A 17,616-nucleotide genomic window follows, 5' to 3' on the forward strand; every position below is an offset into this window, starting at 1 on the left:
CGCAGAATCTTGGGACATGTGGTCTTCACCTCACAGCCGGTGGAAAAGAATCGGGATAGGACTCGGGCAGAAATCATGTTCATGGATGTGATTATTAACATTACTGTAGTATGAAGCAGAAGGAGGAGTTGTTAATAAGAAGAGCGGAACACACGCCTCGCGAGCAGTGGGACTTTTATTATGACACAGTCGCCGGCGCCATTTCCGCTTTTCCGGCCATGAGTATGAGGTAACGCAGCTCTGATTATCATATTAGATACATCTGAGTGTGTTGAAAATTATGTTATGATGTTACTCTGCGTGTTCGTGTTCACACTGCAGTAAGAGTAAAGAGTTTCTGCAAAATAAAACCAGAAACCGAGGGGAACGCAGATATGACGCCATCGACAGGCGACTCACTCACACGTCCCGGTTCCTTGGTTAAAATAGCAATTTTCTCACGATTTACAAATAGTTGGAAACATTTGGGATATTGTAAGTACTCAACTGAACAAAATATATAACACTGGCCTAGTGGTTTTTGGATATTTTACGGATTGTTTTTTTTTTTTACATTGTGCACCTTTAAGACGTGGAGTATGCGTGTTTTAGTCGCATTATCAGAGAGCCTTACAGACATGAACACACCTTAATCTAACTATTAATGTCGTGTAGGAGTTTTCGCCGCATTTTGTGACAGGACACATATGCACACCAGGCAGTGGGGAGGGCTTTGGGGGCTCGAGCCCCTGCCCTTTTTAAAAATTAATTAAAAAAAGTGCCCCTCTCAACAATTAGAAATAATATTGCGGCCAATAAAACAGAATTTGAATTATAATTATTAGAACAACGCGTACAAAACAGTAATAAAGCGCTCCAATGTCAGAAAATTCCAGTTTATCTTTTACTTATCTGTCAGTCTGAAATGTCGTTGCCATGAAGTGTTGCTATGGTGCGTGTCTTTCTTGACTGCTCATTCTGACATCGCCTCCTCTATATTTTTTTCTTTTTGTTGTAATTATTCTGCTCATTGTAAAAGAAAAATACAATAAATTTGTATCTGTAATCCCATATTCATAATTGTGACCAAACTGTCTAGGCTCGCGAGCCATATGGGTCATTCAGTGAACGCCTGTGGCTCGACAGCAGGAAAAAACAATCCCAACAATCACGATTTTGAAACCTTTCATCATTAATCAAATCTATTATTCGAAATGTAGGCTGTCAAGAAGGAGGCCTTACAACCTTACAGGTTTGGAACGACATGAGGGTGAGTAAATGATGACAGAATTTTCATTTCTGGGTGAACTTACTCTTTAGTGCAAAAGTGTGATCAATACATTCCTCAGAATTGATTTTTGTTGCCACCAGAAGGTGTTCACATGGTTTTGGATGAGCATGGGAATGAGAACATGACAATTTATTTTAGGGTGAACCCTTTCTAAAAATTGTAAACTGGAAGATGTGATCTAAACCCAAAGACAAGAAAACATGAAATATATTGCACTGATTCTCATCATAGAGCTCTACGCGTTTAAATGACATTTACAGCTTCACCCACATGTGAAGTCTGATGGGTGACGGCTTTTAAAAAAAAAAAATCAAGGTGTGCATACACACACATGCTCACAATCATATACACTCACAGACAAGCAATAAGCAGTACCCATGATAAAGCAGTAATTCTGACACTGTAACACTGTAATATTTACCACTGAACCGTCTCGCTCAACCTTTAACATGAATGAAAAAGTCTCAACACTCCTTCAGAATGAACATAGTGCTCTTTAAAATAAGACTAATGGATATTTAAATGGCGCTCTTTACATTTCATGGAAAAGTGTTTAGGTAGAAAAAAAGTGACCAAAACTTCTGAATCTTATTAGAACTTTGATGTGCTAAATGTAAAGGGATTTTCCAAAACGGTTTAGCTTTTTAATCATGATATCCAAGCAGTCCGACTTCAGTGTCTAAAATTCATCCTTTAAAATGAATCTCGATCCGTTTCTCTTTGGCACAACCAAATCATTTAATAAATGTTCAATTATGCGTACAGTCTTGAGTTGAGGCAGCAGCCGGCAGAACCTTGTCTGTGATGTGTATAAATCCAAATCGGGGACACGTTCAGTATATAAACCATACTCAATGCTTCACATTGATAGTGACTTTGAAAATCCCGAAGGCAGCCACAGCGTTCCTCACACAATAAATAACAGCTAAACATCACAGCTGATCAGAGGCCGTCGTACGGTCCTGTCCGGGCAACAATTGGAGCTGCAATCTTCACATTACAGTAAACGTTCACTGGTCTTGGCTGAAAATGTCAAATAGAATCCCTTTGCGAATCATTTTGGGAAAATGCAAAACTGGCCAGTGTGGGGCCGACGTGATTGTAGGAGAGGGACTCATTTTTGAAGGCAAAGTGCCTTCATCGTAGAGGTGCGTCAAGAAGGCTCTCCTCCAGTGATTGGCCAGTTGTTCGACTGACAGGCTCCAGGCCCTATAGGGTAACAGGGAGGTCTGGTGAGCCCAGGCCCTCTTCCAGCCACTGGACGGAAGCAGAGGCACCGCGGTGGAGTGTGGAGCGGTTGTGTATGCGTCTCAGACGGAGCAGGTACAGGAGGATGGACAAAACCACCACCAGAAAACAGGCCAGGAAGAGATAGTGGTTATTCATGAAGGAGAAGCTGTGATGCCAGCGAGAGTGAGAGGCCTTCAGACTCTCCTGCTGGATGTCCCTGACCAACCCAAAGACAAGAAATTATCAAAACTTTGCCATGTACACAATTTTACATTTTCAAATATCTATGCATTGTTTAAATCTACACAAAATAAAAATGAAAATGTATACTTTTTGTTTAAATGTGATGTTTTTTCAGTGTAAATATGGAAGCTTGTTTCCGCCACAGAATAAAACAATTTAAAAGATTACAACATTTTATCCCACAACGGTCAGTTTACATCTTGCAATTCTGACTTTTTTTTCTGAGAATTGCAATATAAACGCGTAATTGCAAGATATAAAGTCAGAATTGCGAGATATAAAGTCAGAATTGCGAGAGATATAAAGTCAGAATTTGTGAGATATAAAGTCAGAATTGTGAGATGTAAAGTCAAAATTGCGAGATATAAAGTCAGAATTGCGTGATATAAAGTCAGAATTGTGTGATATAAAGTAAAAATTGAGTGATATAAAGTCAGAATTGTGAGATATAAAGTCAGAATTGTGAGATATAAAGTCAGAATTGTGTTATATAAAGTCAGAATTGTGAGATATAGTCAGAATTGTGAGATAAAGTCAGAATTGTGAGATATAAAGTCAGAATTGTGAGAGAAATAAAGTCAGAATTGCGAGAGAAATAAAATCAGAATTGCGAGATATAAAGTAAGAATTGCGAGAGATATAAAGTAGGAATTGCGAGAGATAAAGTCAGAATTGTGTTATATAAAGTCAGAATTGTGAGATATAGTCAGAATTGTGAGATAAAGTCAGAATTGTGAGATATAAAGTCAGAATTGCGAGAGAAATAAAATCAGAATTGCGAGATATAAAGTAAGAATTGCGAGAGATATAAAGTAGGAATTGCGAGAGATAAAGTCAGAATTGCGAGAGATATAAAGTCAGAATTGCGAGAGATATAAAGTCAGAATTGCGAGAGATATAAAGTCAGAATTGCGAGATATTAAGTCAGAATTGTGAGATATAAAGTCAGAATTGTGTTATATAAAGTCAGAATTGTGAGATATAGTCAGAATTGTGAGATAAAGTCAGAATTGTGAGATATAAAGTCAGAATTGTGAGAGAAATAAAGTCAGAATTGCGAGAGAAATAAAATCAGAATTGCGAGATATAAAGTAAGAATTGCGAGAGATATAAAGTAGGAATTGCGAGAGATAAAGTCAGAATTGTGTTATATAAAGTCAGAATTGTGAGATAAAGTCAGAATTGCGAGAGATATAAAGTAGGAATTGCGAGAGATAAAGTCAGAATTGCGAGAGATATAAAGTCAGAATTGCGAGAGATATAAAGTCAGAATTGAAAGATATTAAGTCAGAATTGTGAGATATAAAATCAGAATTGTGAGATATAAAGTCAAAATTGCAAGATATAAGGTCAGAGTTGCGAGATATAGTCAGAATTGCGAGAGAAATAAAGTCAGAATTGCGAGATATAAAGTCAGAATTGTGAGATATAGTCAGAATTGCGAGAGAAATAAAGTCAGAATTGCGAGATATAGTCAGAATTGCAAGATATAGTCAGAATTGCAAGATATAGTCCGAACTGTGTGATATTAAGTCCGAACTGTGTGATAAAATCAGAATTGTGAGATATAGTCAGAATTGTGAGATATTAAGTCCGAACTGTGTGATAAAATCAGAATTGTGAGATATAGTCAGAATTGTGAGATATAAAGTCAGAATTGTGAGAGAAATAAAGTCAGAATTGCGAGAGAAATAAAATCAGAATTGCGAGAGATGTAAAGTAGGAATTGCGAGAGATAAAGTCAGAATTGCGAGAGATATAAAGTCAGAATTGTGAGAGATATAAAGTCAGAATTGAAAGATATTAAGTCAGAATTGCGAGATATAAAGTCCGAATTGTGTGATATAAAGTCAGAATTGTGAGATATAAAGTCAGAATGGCGAGAGATATAAAGTCGGAATTGCGAGATATAAAGTCAGAATTGTGAGATATAAAGTCAGAATTGTGTGATATAAAGTAAAAATTGAGTGATATAAAGTCAGAATTGTGAGATATAAAGTCAGAATTGCAAGATATAAAGTCAGAATTGTGAGAGAAATAAAGTCAGAATTGAGAGAGAAATAAAATCAGAATTGCGAGATATAAAGTAAGAATTGCGAGAGATATAAAGTCAGAATTGCGAGAGATATAAAGTCAGAATTGCGAGAGATATAAAGTCAGAATTGAAAGATATTAAGTCAGAATTGTGAGATATAAAATCAGAATTGTGAGATATAAAGTCAAAATTGCAAGATATAAGGTCAGAGTTGCGAGATATAGTCAGAATTGCGAGAGAAATAAAGTCAGAATTGCGAGATATAAAGTCAGAATTGTGAGATATAGTCAGAATTGCGAGAGAAATAAAGTCAGAATTGCGAGATATAGTCAGAATTGCAAGATATAGTCAGAATTGCAAGATATAGTCCGAACTGTGTGATATTAAGTCCGAACTGTGTGATAAAATCAGAATTGTGAGATATAGTCAGAATTGTGAGATATTAAGTCCGAACTGTGTGATAAAATCAGAATTGTGAGATATAGTCAGAATTGTGAGATAAAGTCAGAATTGTGAGATATAAAGTCAGAATTGTGAGAGAAATAAAGTCAGAATTGCGAGAGAAATAAAATCAGAATTGCGAGAGATGTAAAGTAGGAATTGCGAGAGATAAAGTCAGAATTGCGAGAGATATAAAGTCAGAATTGCGAGAGATATAAAGTCAGAATTGTGAGAGATATAAAGTCAGAATTGAAAGATATTAAGTCAGAATTGCGAGATATAAAGTCCGAATTGTGTGATATAAAGTCAGAATTGTGAGATATAAAGTCAGAATGGCGAGAGATATAAAGTCGGAATTGCGAGATATAAAGTCAGAATTGTGAGATATAAAGTCAGAATTGTGTGATATAAAGTAAAAATTGAGTGATATAAAGTCAGAATTGTGAGATATAAAGTCAGAATTGCAAGATATAAAGTCAGAATTGTGAGAGAAATAAAGTCAGAATTGAGAGAGAAATAAAATCAGAATTGCGAGATATAAAGTAAGAATTGCGAGAGATATAAAGTCAGAATTGCGAGAGATATAAAGTCAGAATTGAAAGATATTAAGTCAGAATTGTGAGATATAAAGTCAGAATTGTGTGATATAAAGTAAAAATTGAGTGATATAAAGTCAGAATTGTGAGATATAAAGTCAGAATTGCAAGATATAAAGTCAGAATTGTGAGATATAAAGTCAGAATTGTGAGAGAAATAAAGTCAGAATTGAGAGAGAAATAAAATCAGAATTGCGAGATATAAAATAAGAATTGCGAGAGATATAAAGTCAGAATTGCGAGAGATATAAAGTCAGAATTGAAAGATATTAAGTCAGAATTGCGAGATATAAAGTCCGAATTGTGTGATATAAAGTCAGAATTGTGAGATATAAAGTCAGAATGGCGAGAGATATAAAGTCGGAATTGCGAGATATAAAATCAGAATTGTGAGATATAAAGTCAGAATTGCGTGATATAAAGTCAGAATTGTGTGATATAAAGTAAAAATTGAGTGATATAAAGTCAGAATTGTGAGATATAAAGTCAGAATTGTGAGATATAAAGTCAGAATTGTGTTATATAAAGTCAGAATTGTGTTATATAAAGTCAGAATGGCGAGAGATATAAAGTCAGAATTGTGAGATGTAAAGTCAAAATTGTGAGATCTAAAGTCAGAATTGTGTGATATAAAGTAAAAATTGAGTGATATAAAGTCAGAATTGCGAGAGAAATAAAATCAGAATTGCGAGATATAAAGTAAGAATTGCGAGAGATATAAAGTAGGAATTGCGAGAGATAAAGTCAGAATTGTGAGATGTAAAGTCAAAATTGTGAGATATAAAGTCAGAATTGTGTGATATAAAGTAAAAATTGCGAGATATAAAGTCAGAATTGCGTGATATAAAGTCAGAGTGGCGAGATATAAAGTCAGAATTGCGAGATATAAAGTCAGAATTGCAAGATATAAAGTCGGAGTTGCGAGATATAAACCATTCGAACAACGCATCAACAAATTTGTTGGTATGATGGCCAAGCTGATTCTTAGGCTGTAACTCTGAAACGCTTTAGCGTATTGACACCAAACTTTGTATCTGTCATTATGCTTGCATGTCTCATTGGTCCTGCTTGCAGCTATATTTAACTTTATTGTGCTTCGGCTACAGTAGGTAGTTCCAATGTGGACAAAAACCATGCATGTCACTTCTGCAGTCTGCATCATACTCTGCAAGATAAATAAACACTCACTCTTTTCATAGCTTTTGCTGGCTCTGAAACACTCGCTTGGTATTTCCCCTGCTCTTTGTCTAGCAAAATATTCACTCATCAATAAGTGATAATCTTAAAATAAAGGCCTGATTATTTCAGGGGCCTTGACACAAGTCCATTGTTCTTGAATGTGTGTGTTACTTTTGCTATATATTCACACTTAAAACAATGGTTTGGTAATCCTCTTGTACCACTGTCTTCTTTTGTGCTAAGAAATACGTCTCCTTACAGTTCTCTCCCAAGTGGTTCCATTGTTTTCAGCATTAAAGTCTGAGAATGATTCAGTGGGCTATATAACACTTTTAATTGTCAAGAAATTACTTCGCTTTAAATGTTTTGGTTCAACATACTTACCTGTTGATCAAAAATTGCCTTAAACTTACACCTGAAAAAAGTTATTTAGTTTTATTTAGCAGCTTTCAGGAGGGTGTAGTCATTTTTGCTGGTGTACTCATCACTTTGATGAGAAAATCTTATTTTCCTGAATAATTTTGACATGCTTCTTTGGTAATTGATCAAGCAGAATTCCTGGAACATTATATCTCTACAGAACACTAAAAATGTCTTCTAAGTGAAGAGTAATTGCTGAATTTGTTAAGTTTCAGAGGGGATGTACTCATTTATGCTGTGCACTGTATATATATATATATATATATATACATATACAGGGAGTGCAGAATTATTAGGCACGTTGATTTTCTGATCATATTTTTTTTCCAGGCACATTTGACCAATTCCAAACCACAGTAATCCTAATAACTACTATTGATTTAGTATTTAAAAATGTATAAGTGATATATAATTGTTCATGAAGGCTGGAAATGAAAATCACCTTATATTCAGGTGTACAGAATTATTAGGCATGTTTTCTTTTACAGATAAATTGAGCCAAAAAAGAGATTTAACTCAGACTGAAAAGTCAAAAAGTATTAAATGCCCATGAGAAGGATGCAATACTAATGCAATACTAGACATTGCAGTTAAGGCGTGACCATTGGACAGTGAAATGCTCGTTGGGTCAGCAGGATCTGACAAAAACATGTGGCGGAGAAAAGACACCTGTTAACTGCAAAAGAATTAAGAATTAAGGTGAAGAATTAAGGGTGAAACCATCAGGAACCCTTTAGTCTCCAGCGCCACCATTTTTCAGAGCTGCAACCTACCTGGAGTCTCCAGAAGTGCAAGGTGTCAGGATCTCAGAGACTTCAGTTAGGTAAAGAATCCTAAAAAATGACCCCCACTAAATAAGAATCATAAGCTGAAGTGTTGTAAAATCTATAAAGCCTATAAAAAAGCAGGCTTCATGTGTTTTATAGGTTGAGAGTGACTCTTGAAGGACCAGCACCACATCCTCTAGTACCACTGTTTGAAGAATTCATCTTCCAGAATCTGGCAGTACGTTTTGGGAGTTCATTTTAGTCCATCCTGAAGTCCGTTTTGCAGAGATGGACTAAAAATGAACTCCCAAAACGTACTGCCAGATTCTGGAAGATGAATTCTTCAAACAGTGGTACTAGAGGATGTGGTGCTGGTCCTTCAAGAGTCACTCTCAACCTATCTGTCCATAAAGCCTATAAAAAAACCTTCTTCATGTATTTTACAACACTTCAGCTTGTGATTCTTATCTAGTGGGGGTCATTTTTTAGGATTCTTTACCTAACTGAAGTCTCTGAGATCCTGACACCTTGCCCTTCTGGAGACTCCAGGTAGGTTGCAGTTCTGGAAAATGGTGGCGCTGGAGACTAAAGGGTTCCTGATGGTTTCACCCTTAATTCTTCACCTTAATTCTTAATTCTTTTGCAGTTAACAGGTGTCTTTTCTTCACCACCTGTTTTTGTCAGATCCTGCTGACCCAACGAGCATTTCACTATCCAATGGTCACGCCTTAACTGCAATGTCTAGTATTGCATTAGTATTGCATCCTTCTCATGGGCATTTAATACTTTTTGACTTTTCAGTCTGAGTTAAATCTCTTTTTTGGCTCAATTTATCTGTAAAAGAAAACATGCCTAATAATTCTGCACACCTGAATATAAGGTGATTTTCATTTCCAGCCTTCATGAACAATTATATATCACTTATACATTATTAAATACTAAATCAATAGTAGTTATTAGGATTACTGTGGTTTGGAATTGGTCAAATGTGCCTGGAAAAAAAATATGATCAGAAAATCAACGTGCCTAATAATTCTGCACTCCCTGTATATATATATATATATATATATATATATATATATATATATATATATATATATATATATATATATATATATATATATATATATATATATATATATATATAAAAAGGTACAGCTAAAGTTAACTATGCAAAAATATTGTACCTTAGAGGTAGAAAACGTGTGCGGTACAAAATGGCTCCTAGTGTCCACTGCACTTCTTTGTCATACACCAGCAGTGCCGTCCTGAGGTTGTCGTACGCCGCTGGAAACGCGAAACCTGAGTGGAGCACCTCGTACATCCAAGCAGACTTGAAGCACTGATACCTGCAGGAAGAGAGAGGAGCGGCCCATTTATGCCTTTTTCCAAACTGATCGCTGAAATTACGTACAAAGTACTGATGTGTTCTTTTCTCTGCAGTATAAAGGTGTATGGTTGTATTTTAAACTCACTTCAATCTATGCTGGTCAGCATGTGAGGCGTAAAGACCTCGATCAAACCGCTCTTTCAAAGTTTTCCACTGGGTGGCACAGTAGCTCTGAAATTAAATGGATCAGGTCAATAATAACTTAAAACTAACAGCATATGCAATTCATTTTACTCCCTGAGCTTAAAGCTCCGACTTTTTTTCTAGCTCAAGAAGCTGTTTCACTCGGATATACAAAAAACTGTCGCAACTTCTGCTTAATGTCGATTTAAAAAGTTTAATCTTGGGTGGGACTTTATTTTATCCACTGGGATCCTGGAAATGCTTGCTGTAACAAAAATTGTGCATTTCCTCTAGGGGTGTGCGATATACAGTATATCGTCTATGATAATATCGTAATTGTATTTTTAACGATGTGCGATCTGACATTATCGTGTATGTTCCTCACTTTACACTTCACAAACAATACACGCCTAGACAGTGCATACATGGCGTGATGTAGCCTTTTCAGTTTAGGTTAGACTACTGCGAGTGCACATTTAGATTTACTCTATTAAAATGCTGTAGAAAATGCCCCTGTATTGAGAAAGTATTGGTCTTTTAGGCTATATTTATATCATATGATATAGTTAAGAAATCACACAAAGCATGCTGTTTGAAGATTGTAGAAGATTGCAAATACGATATTGATTTTACACAACAGTTTAATAAACAAGAACGCAATATTAAGTGACTTGCATACTAGACACAATATTGCCTATTTCGCTGTCATTGCTGAATGAATCAGTCCATTTGAACGAATTGGTTGAATGAATGATTCAATGACTCACTCAATGGCCCTGTGCCAAATGGCACCCTAAACCATCACGGTCTTCCTCTGAGTCCGCACTTTCATGACGTAATGTCCGCTGCGTAGCTCGCACCAGTGCGGACTCGGCAGAAGTGCGCATCGAGGGCGCATATTGACCTCAAAGGGGGCGCTCGCAAGCACCCTTCTGAGACCTAAAATGACAAATTGGACACCCTGCGGTCTCTTGGACTTAACGGACACGCGCACGCAGCGGCCATTGTCCACAAGACCGAAAGTGCACATGAAGTGTGCCATTTGGGACAGGGACAATAAGAAAGTGAAAGGGTTCAATCCTGAAATGATCAGCCGTCTGAACGAATTGGTTAAATTAATTTTAAATCAATCAATGTTTTATGCATCAAAACATTATTTGTGCTGTAACTGCAGGTTAAATGCATTCATGTCCCTCTGAGCTGCATTGCACAGACTGTGTAAATATACCTACAGTGTCTTATAATTCTGATTTAATTTATTGATTAAATGTAATAATTTAACATAATAAATGATACATATGTCTCTATTTAATTGGGTAAGAACAAAAATTGCCCCTATAAAAAGGTACAAATGTTTTTTTGAAAAAACTTTTTTGAAATGTTACTTTGTCACTTCTGCGACGGCAGTCCTAAACCTGCCAAGGTACCAGCAAAATAACACACTCAGTAACATTTTGTCTAATCATCATTATCAACAAAATCCTGGAAAATACTGAGATATAATTTTTTGTCAATATCAATATAAATATTCCTCATTTAGCGTTCCAGGGCATCAGTGTACCTTAGCAGCATTGGAATATTTAGTGGAGTTGTAGTCTCCTCCCATGCGCAGCACATCTTCAGTACAGTAGTAAAACTCAGAGAAGCCGTAGAACTGGCTGTTGGGGAAGTCGATGGGCGGCTGGTAGACTCCGTTAAGTGATGTGCTGGTGTCATTGGTGCGGTTGAGGAATGGCTGGAGCAGCAGACGGCAGCGGTCGAAGTCTCCAGTGCCACGCAGGTGCACCCTCTGGTCCTGGGGACCCACCTCATCCTGGAGGTCGGCTGGCAGACAGGGGTCGAGGATGGGAGAGTCTGCGCCCTCTCCTTGATGCTGACCCAGGAGCCTAGAGACAGTGGAGATCAATTAAAAAAGGCCAAGAAATGTTGGGTGATGGATCAAATGTTCACAATATATTTGCACAAAATTATCTATTATCATGAATACTGTTAATTTTCCAATGACTAGTTAGACTTGTTAAAACGAAGATGTTTCAACCAAGCCTGCAGCACTCGTGTTAAAAACTGAAGCGGACGCGCCTCGATCGCCTCCAGGTGGTTGGTCCCAGTATAGCTCATAACCCTCCATATATTTTAATGGACACAAGACAAACTAAACAATCAAATTACACTTCAAATAATTTTTCCCCAATGTTGGTTTCTGTCATTTTAGGCCGTTTTTATCACGCTGATTTCATTTCAAGTCTTTTTTTTTTTTTTAAACAAGTTTGGTTTTAGTTAGTTATTTGATGCTATAAAAACGGGGGGTGTGACGTCATGATTGACAGCTTCTCTGAGTGAAGTAGTCACTGAGGCACTAACTTTTTTCGGGAGGAGATTGGAGCTTTAGCTTTAATTTCTGCATTTCCATAACTGTTTATTTTCACACAACTTAATTAATTCTGCATCTGCGAGAGTGTGGGCGGGCTTTTGATATCGCGGCTCTACTTCCTGCACTCTACTGCGCAGACTCCGGTCCGATTCGTCCAGACTCGTCCAAATTTTTTTTACAGTCTATGGTTTCAACCTGTTATGTTAAAGGATTAGTTCACTTTTAAATAAACTTTTGCTGATAATTTACTCACCCCCATGTCGTCCATGTCTTTCTGCAGTCGAAAAGAAATTAAGGTTTTTTTGATGAAAACATTCCAGGGGTTTCCTCCATATAGTGGACTTCAATGGGCCCCAAACGGTTCAAGGTCCAAATGACAGTTTCGGTACAACTTCAAAGGGCTTTAAACGATACCAAACGATACCAGACGATGAATAAGGGTCTGATCTAGCGAAACGATCAGTTTCTGTGAGAAACCGAGCAGTATTTATGCTATTATTTTACCTCTTTTCAGACGAACGTGATCATCTCTGAGCTCAGCCATAACTTCCGCCAAGTGAGGTCAAATACGATCGTGGTCATAGATACTGAATAATTTTATATACGTATACGTATACGTAGATGCCTCATTAGCGCCTGCACGGATCAGTAGAATGAGGCATCTATGATCGATATATATCTATGACCACGATCGTATTTGACCTCACTTGGCGGAAGTTATGGCAGAGCTCAGAGATGATCACGCTCGTCTGATAAGAGGTAAAATAATAGCATAAATACTGCTCGGTTTCTCACAGAAACTGATCGTTTCGCTAGATAAGACCCTTATTCATCGTTTGGTATCATTTAAAGCCCTTTGAAGCTGTACTGAAACTGTCATTTGGACCTTGAACCGTTTGGAGCCCATTGAAGTCCATTATATGGAGAAAAATCCTGGAATGTTTTCATCCAAAACCTTAATTTCTTTTCGACTGCAGAAAGAAAGACATGGACATCTTGGATGACATGGGGGTGAGTAAATTATCAGCAAAAGTTTATTTAAAAGTGAACTAATCCTTTAATGGTTGTCTTTTAAACTTCAAGATCGTCTGTTTAAATGACAACTTTGATTCATTACTGTGAATCGGTTCAAACTGTCGATTTCAATGAATTGTTTCCAAACTGATGTTTGTTTTTGTTACTTAACGTTCATTGACACTGTCACAAGGTATTTTAAATAAATTAAATGTTTTAGGAAAAAACAAGTAGATAATATTGCTGTTTATTGATATATATGAGTGCATATAAAAATATGAAATTATGTTCCTTGTGTTCATTTGGTTGAAGATTGTGAATAACATGCCTAGCTAGCAATAAAACTAGACAGATATTGAAGATAATGAAAAAGTATACAAAGTTATATTTTAACTACACTACCATTCAACATTTTGGGGCTGGTAAGATTTTTTAATGTCTCTTTCGCTCATCAAGTCTGCATTTATTTGATTAAAAATACAGTAAAAACAGCAATACTGTGAAATATTACAATTCAAAATAGCTGTTTTCTATGTTAATATATTGTGAAATGTAATTTATTCCTGTGATCAAATCTGAATTGTCAGTATCATTACTCATTACTCCAGTCTTCAGTGTCACATAATCCTTCAGAAATCTTTTTTTTATTTTTTATTATCAATGTTGAAAATGTTTTCCTAGGATTCTCTGCTGAATAGAAAGTTCAACATGACAGCAGTTATTTAAAATATAATCTTTTGTAACATAATAAATGTCTTTACTGCCACTTTTGCATCTGTGCTGAATAAAAGTATTAATTTATTTAAAAAAATAATAAAAATCTTACTGACCCTCAAACTTTTGAAAGGTAGTGTACAGAGCTTGACATTAACGTTTTTGCTCACCAGCCACTGTGGCTAGTGGTTTTCCAAAGTTACAAGCCACTTACATTTTCACTGGCCACAATTTTGACATCTATACCATGGGGAAAAACTGCCATATATATATTTTTAATATGATCTTAATATTAATATGATATATTTGGGAGCAGGTATATTAGGCTGCTGTCACTTTAAGACCCAACGTACGGATACTGTTACACATGTGTTTTTTTTATCAACTGTTTACATTCACTTCAAACAGAACTGACGCAATCATGAGTGAGGGGAGTCAGATTTGTGTGTCACCAGCTGTCGAAGAGATGAGAGAGAGAGGAAGAGACGCTGGAGTCGTGTGTCTATTCTGCGGAAAATTAATATTCAGATATTTCAGTATTGATATGTATCGAAAATCTATATTTTTGACAACACTACATTGCACTTATTACATATACAATTTAATGCCACTGCTGAAATCAACCCATTTGGTGGGTTGGCAGGTGTTAATGTCAAGCCCTGGTAGTGTATATCGTCTAGCTCAAGTAAAAAAAAATATTGATCATACTTGTTTTGGATTTGTCTGGTGCTGATGAGGTTTTCCTCATATCTCCGGCGGGCCGCATTTCCTCCGAAACCCAAAAATGTTGAGACATAAACACGGTACACATGTTCTGTTCTGTGAGCGTCGCAGCCCAGGTTAAACTCCGCCAGCAAATTCTTGGCTATCTCTTCCTGGTAGCACAGAGAGAGAAATATAAGACAGCTGTGGAAAACAGATGTTAACAGAGGTTCCTCCTGGGCAACACAGTCTTCTAAAAATACAGATCTACAGATCTGCTCTGAACGTTTCTTTAAACACATTGGCAGCAAAGCAAGTGAAGCGAGAAGCAGCATCATATTTGTACGATGACATTTAAAAGAATGTTCAGGGTTCAGAACAAGTGGAGCTCTATCAAAAGCATCTGTGGCGTGTCGATTACCACAGGAAATATTGGACTCATCCCTCAGTAAAAATGAACATTTACATGAATTCCCTTACAATGGAAGTCTATGGAGCTCCTGTGGAGGGATTTTTCTTGGGATATTCCTGATATCCTGGAGTTGAAACACTGGCTATAATTTAGCATAGACCAAGTTAGTTTGTAATCTTATAACACTAGTGTCATGTTAACACAATGTTTCAGTCCAGTGTCAACAGTTGAAAAGTTTGGGGTCAGCAATTTCTTCCTTATAGGAAGTCAATACCTTGTCCTTATCCAGCAAGGACACGTAAAATTGGTCAAAAGTGAACGTTAAGACTTTGTTACGAACAAATTCTATTTTTACTTTTATTAAAAGAACCCTGAAATAAAACATAGGTTTCCCCAAAAAAATTAAGCAGCACAACTGTTTTCAACATTGATAATCAGAAATGTCTCTTGAGCATCAAATCATTATATTAGAATGATTTCTGAAGGATCAAGTGACACTGAAGATTGGAGTAATTCAGCTTTGATCACAGGCATTAATTACATTTTAATAATTACAAAATATTCAAATGGAAAATTTTAATAAAGTTATTTTAAATTGTAAATATTTCACAATTTTACTGTTTTTACTGTATTTTTGATCAAATGTAGCCTTGGTGAGCTGGGGTCAGCTTGACAGATCCCAGATCTTTTAATCTTGATAACTGATCTCTGGCTAATTTGGTTCTTCAAACAAATTTGTGGATTGGATTAAAATATCTGGATTAAGTTATCTAAGATTACTGTGCGTTCTTGTGTTCCCTGAAGAGGGCAGATGCATCGATACTCAAAACCACGATCAGCAATGCAGCGATTGGCTGGTGTCAAGACAGCAACGTAATGACATCATATAATTAAAAAAGCGACCTGGCAAAAAACTTGACAAATTAAAAAAAAAAAAATATATATATATATATATATATATATATATATATATATATATATATATATATATATATATATATATATTTTCTGGACCTTTATAAGGAAACAGCCAAGCGAACAAAACAACATAAAAGTTATAATAGATAAATTAAATTTGCACTGGTTTTTTTTAAACATTATTCCCAATTATTTATAGTCACGGTTTTATAGTATTTGTACACTTGTACATTTTCATTTCAATGTTCTAATTAGCAATTCATTTAAATTTTTATTCAATTTGAAGTAGATTTGTTATGTGACAGCATTAATTTAAGTTCTCTGCGCTGTAGTATTATACACAACATTATATTATTATTTTCAAATACATTTTTATATTATTATTGTTTTTATTTTAAATTATTATTGCTCCTGGTTCAGTAAGTAACTCTTGTTATAAAATATCAGTGATTGGGACAAATTTTAAGTATCGACGGCGCTTAAAAAGATGCTATCTAATCCTGTTTACATGAAATAAGCCTGCTCGTGAGTAGGTTTAAGCTTACGGACCTGTTGCTATGACAGCAAGTCCAGGATGAGCATAGAAGAACCAAACAATCCAAGATCATGCCAAATCGTCAACAATCAAATCCAGCTAACGGAGTTAGCGATGTACGAAGAATGGACCCAAAAAGTGACTTCTTGCAAAAATATTATTAAAAAAATCTAACCAACCCCAAACTTTGAATAGTAGTGTTTTGACCCATAGCCTTCCATTGTAAATGCATAACTGTAAAATTTTTTGTTGTTGTTTTTACAAAATAAGAGATTATGAACAGAATTATTGAGTGGTAATCGACAGCACAGGTGCCGTACATAGAGCATCAAGAGAGCTGATCTGAGAACATCCCTTTAATAGCTCACAAGCTCTAAATCAGATGCAGAAAAACACTGAACAACACAATGAAAACACTGAACACTTCATTCTGATTGCATTTGATTTCAGTGGCAGGCATCCTGTTAATCCATCAGGATTTGTACTTAGGAGTTTTCCTCTAAAACTATTAAAGAGAATTAGGTCAAATATTATATTACCCACACACACACACACACACACACACACACACACACACACACACAAAACTGAAGACTAATATTAGACTATGAAACTCTCACCAAATTACTGGGATTCAATTTAATGTTCCAATATTGTTTAAGGGGGTGATATCATAAATAAAAGTAAAACAGGGTTATGTAATTGACATGTAGAAGACTTAAAAGGTACAGCAGGAAAAACGGATTAATGATGATGAGTCAGAAAGAGGTAAGAAATGTTAATCGAATCAAAATCTGATTTTAAGAGAAAATGTATTTTACGTGTTTTTTTTGGGGGGTTTTTTATGATTTGTTTCACACATAAACTAGGCATGCATGTCCACCCCTAAACCTAACCTTCATTGGGCCGAAGGCAGATTGTACGTATTACTCTGAATGGGATCCTACGAATTACTCCAAATGTGATCCTATGAATTCACGTATGTATTCGCCACCAATTCACAATTTTTTGAAAAAAAAAAACAACTTAGAATGACGGTCCCCTGAACCTAACCTAATCCTGCGAATTACTCCAGACAGGATCCTGCAAATTACTCCTAACGGCATCCTTCGAATTACTCCATACGCGATCCTGAGAATTACTCCATACCCGATCCTGCGAATTACTCCATACCCGATCCTGCGAATTACTCCGGACGCGATCCTGCGAATTACTCCATACCCGATCCTGCGAATTACTCCATACCCGATCCTGCG

At 36.1% G+C, this 17,616-nt stretch overlaps 1 protein-coding gene across 4 annotated transcripts in view; it reads right to left on the reverse strand.

Annotated features, from left to right (window-relative positions):
• Nucleotides 1-551: 551 nt before the first annotated feature.
• The window catches only part of entpd4 (ectonucleoside triphosphate diphosphohydrolase 4), a 29,861-nt gene continuing 12,796 nt past the window's right edge, over nucleotides 552-17,616 (reverse strand). For all 4 annotated transcript variants that reach the window (XM_079826767.1, XM_079826766.1, XM_079826768.1 and 1 more), the window contains 5 exons: nucleotides 14,502-14,668; nucleotides 11,256-11,580; nucleotides 9,657-9,742; nucleotides 9,369-9,530; nucleotides 552-2,717 (listed from right to left, as the gene is read on the reverse strand). In XM_079826767.1, coding sequence (XP_079682893.1) covers nucleotides 2,480-2,717; nucleotides 9,369-9,530; nucleotides 9,657-9,742; nucleotides 11,256-11,580; nucleotides 14,502-14,668 — 978 coding nt within the window. In that variant the 3' untranslated portion in view covers nucleotides 552-2,479. The remainder of the gene's footprint in view (nucleotides 2,718-9,368; nucleotides 9,531-9,656; nucleotides 9,743-11,255; nucleotides 11,581-14,501; nucleotides 14,669-17,616) is intronic.

The sequence above is a fragment of the Gobio gobio genome, assembly GCF_949357685.1.
Source record: "Gobio gobio genome assembly, chromosome: 10".
NCBI classification, from domain to species: Eukaryota; Metazoa; Chordata; class Actinopteri; order Cypriniformes; family Gobionidae; genus Gobio; species Gobio gobio.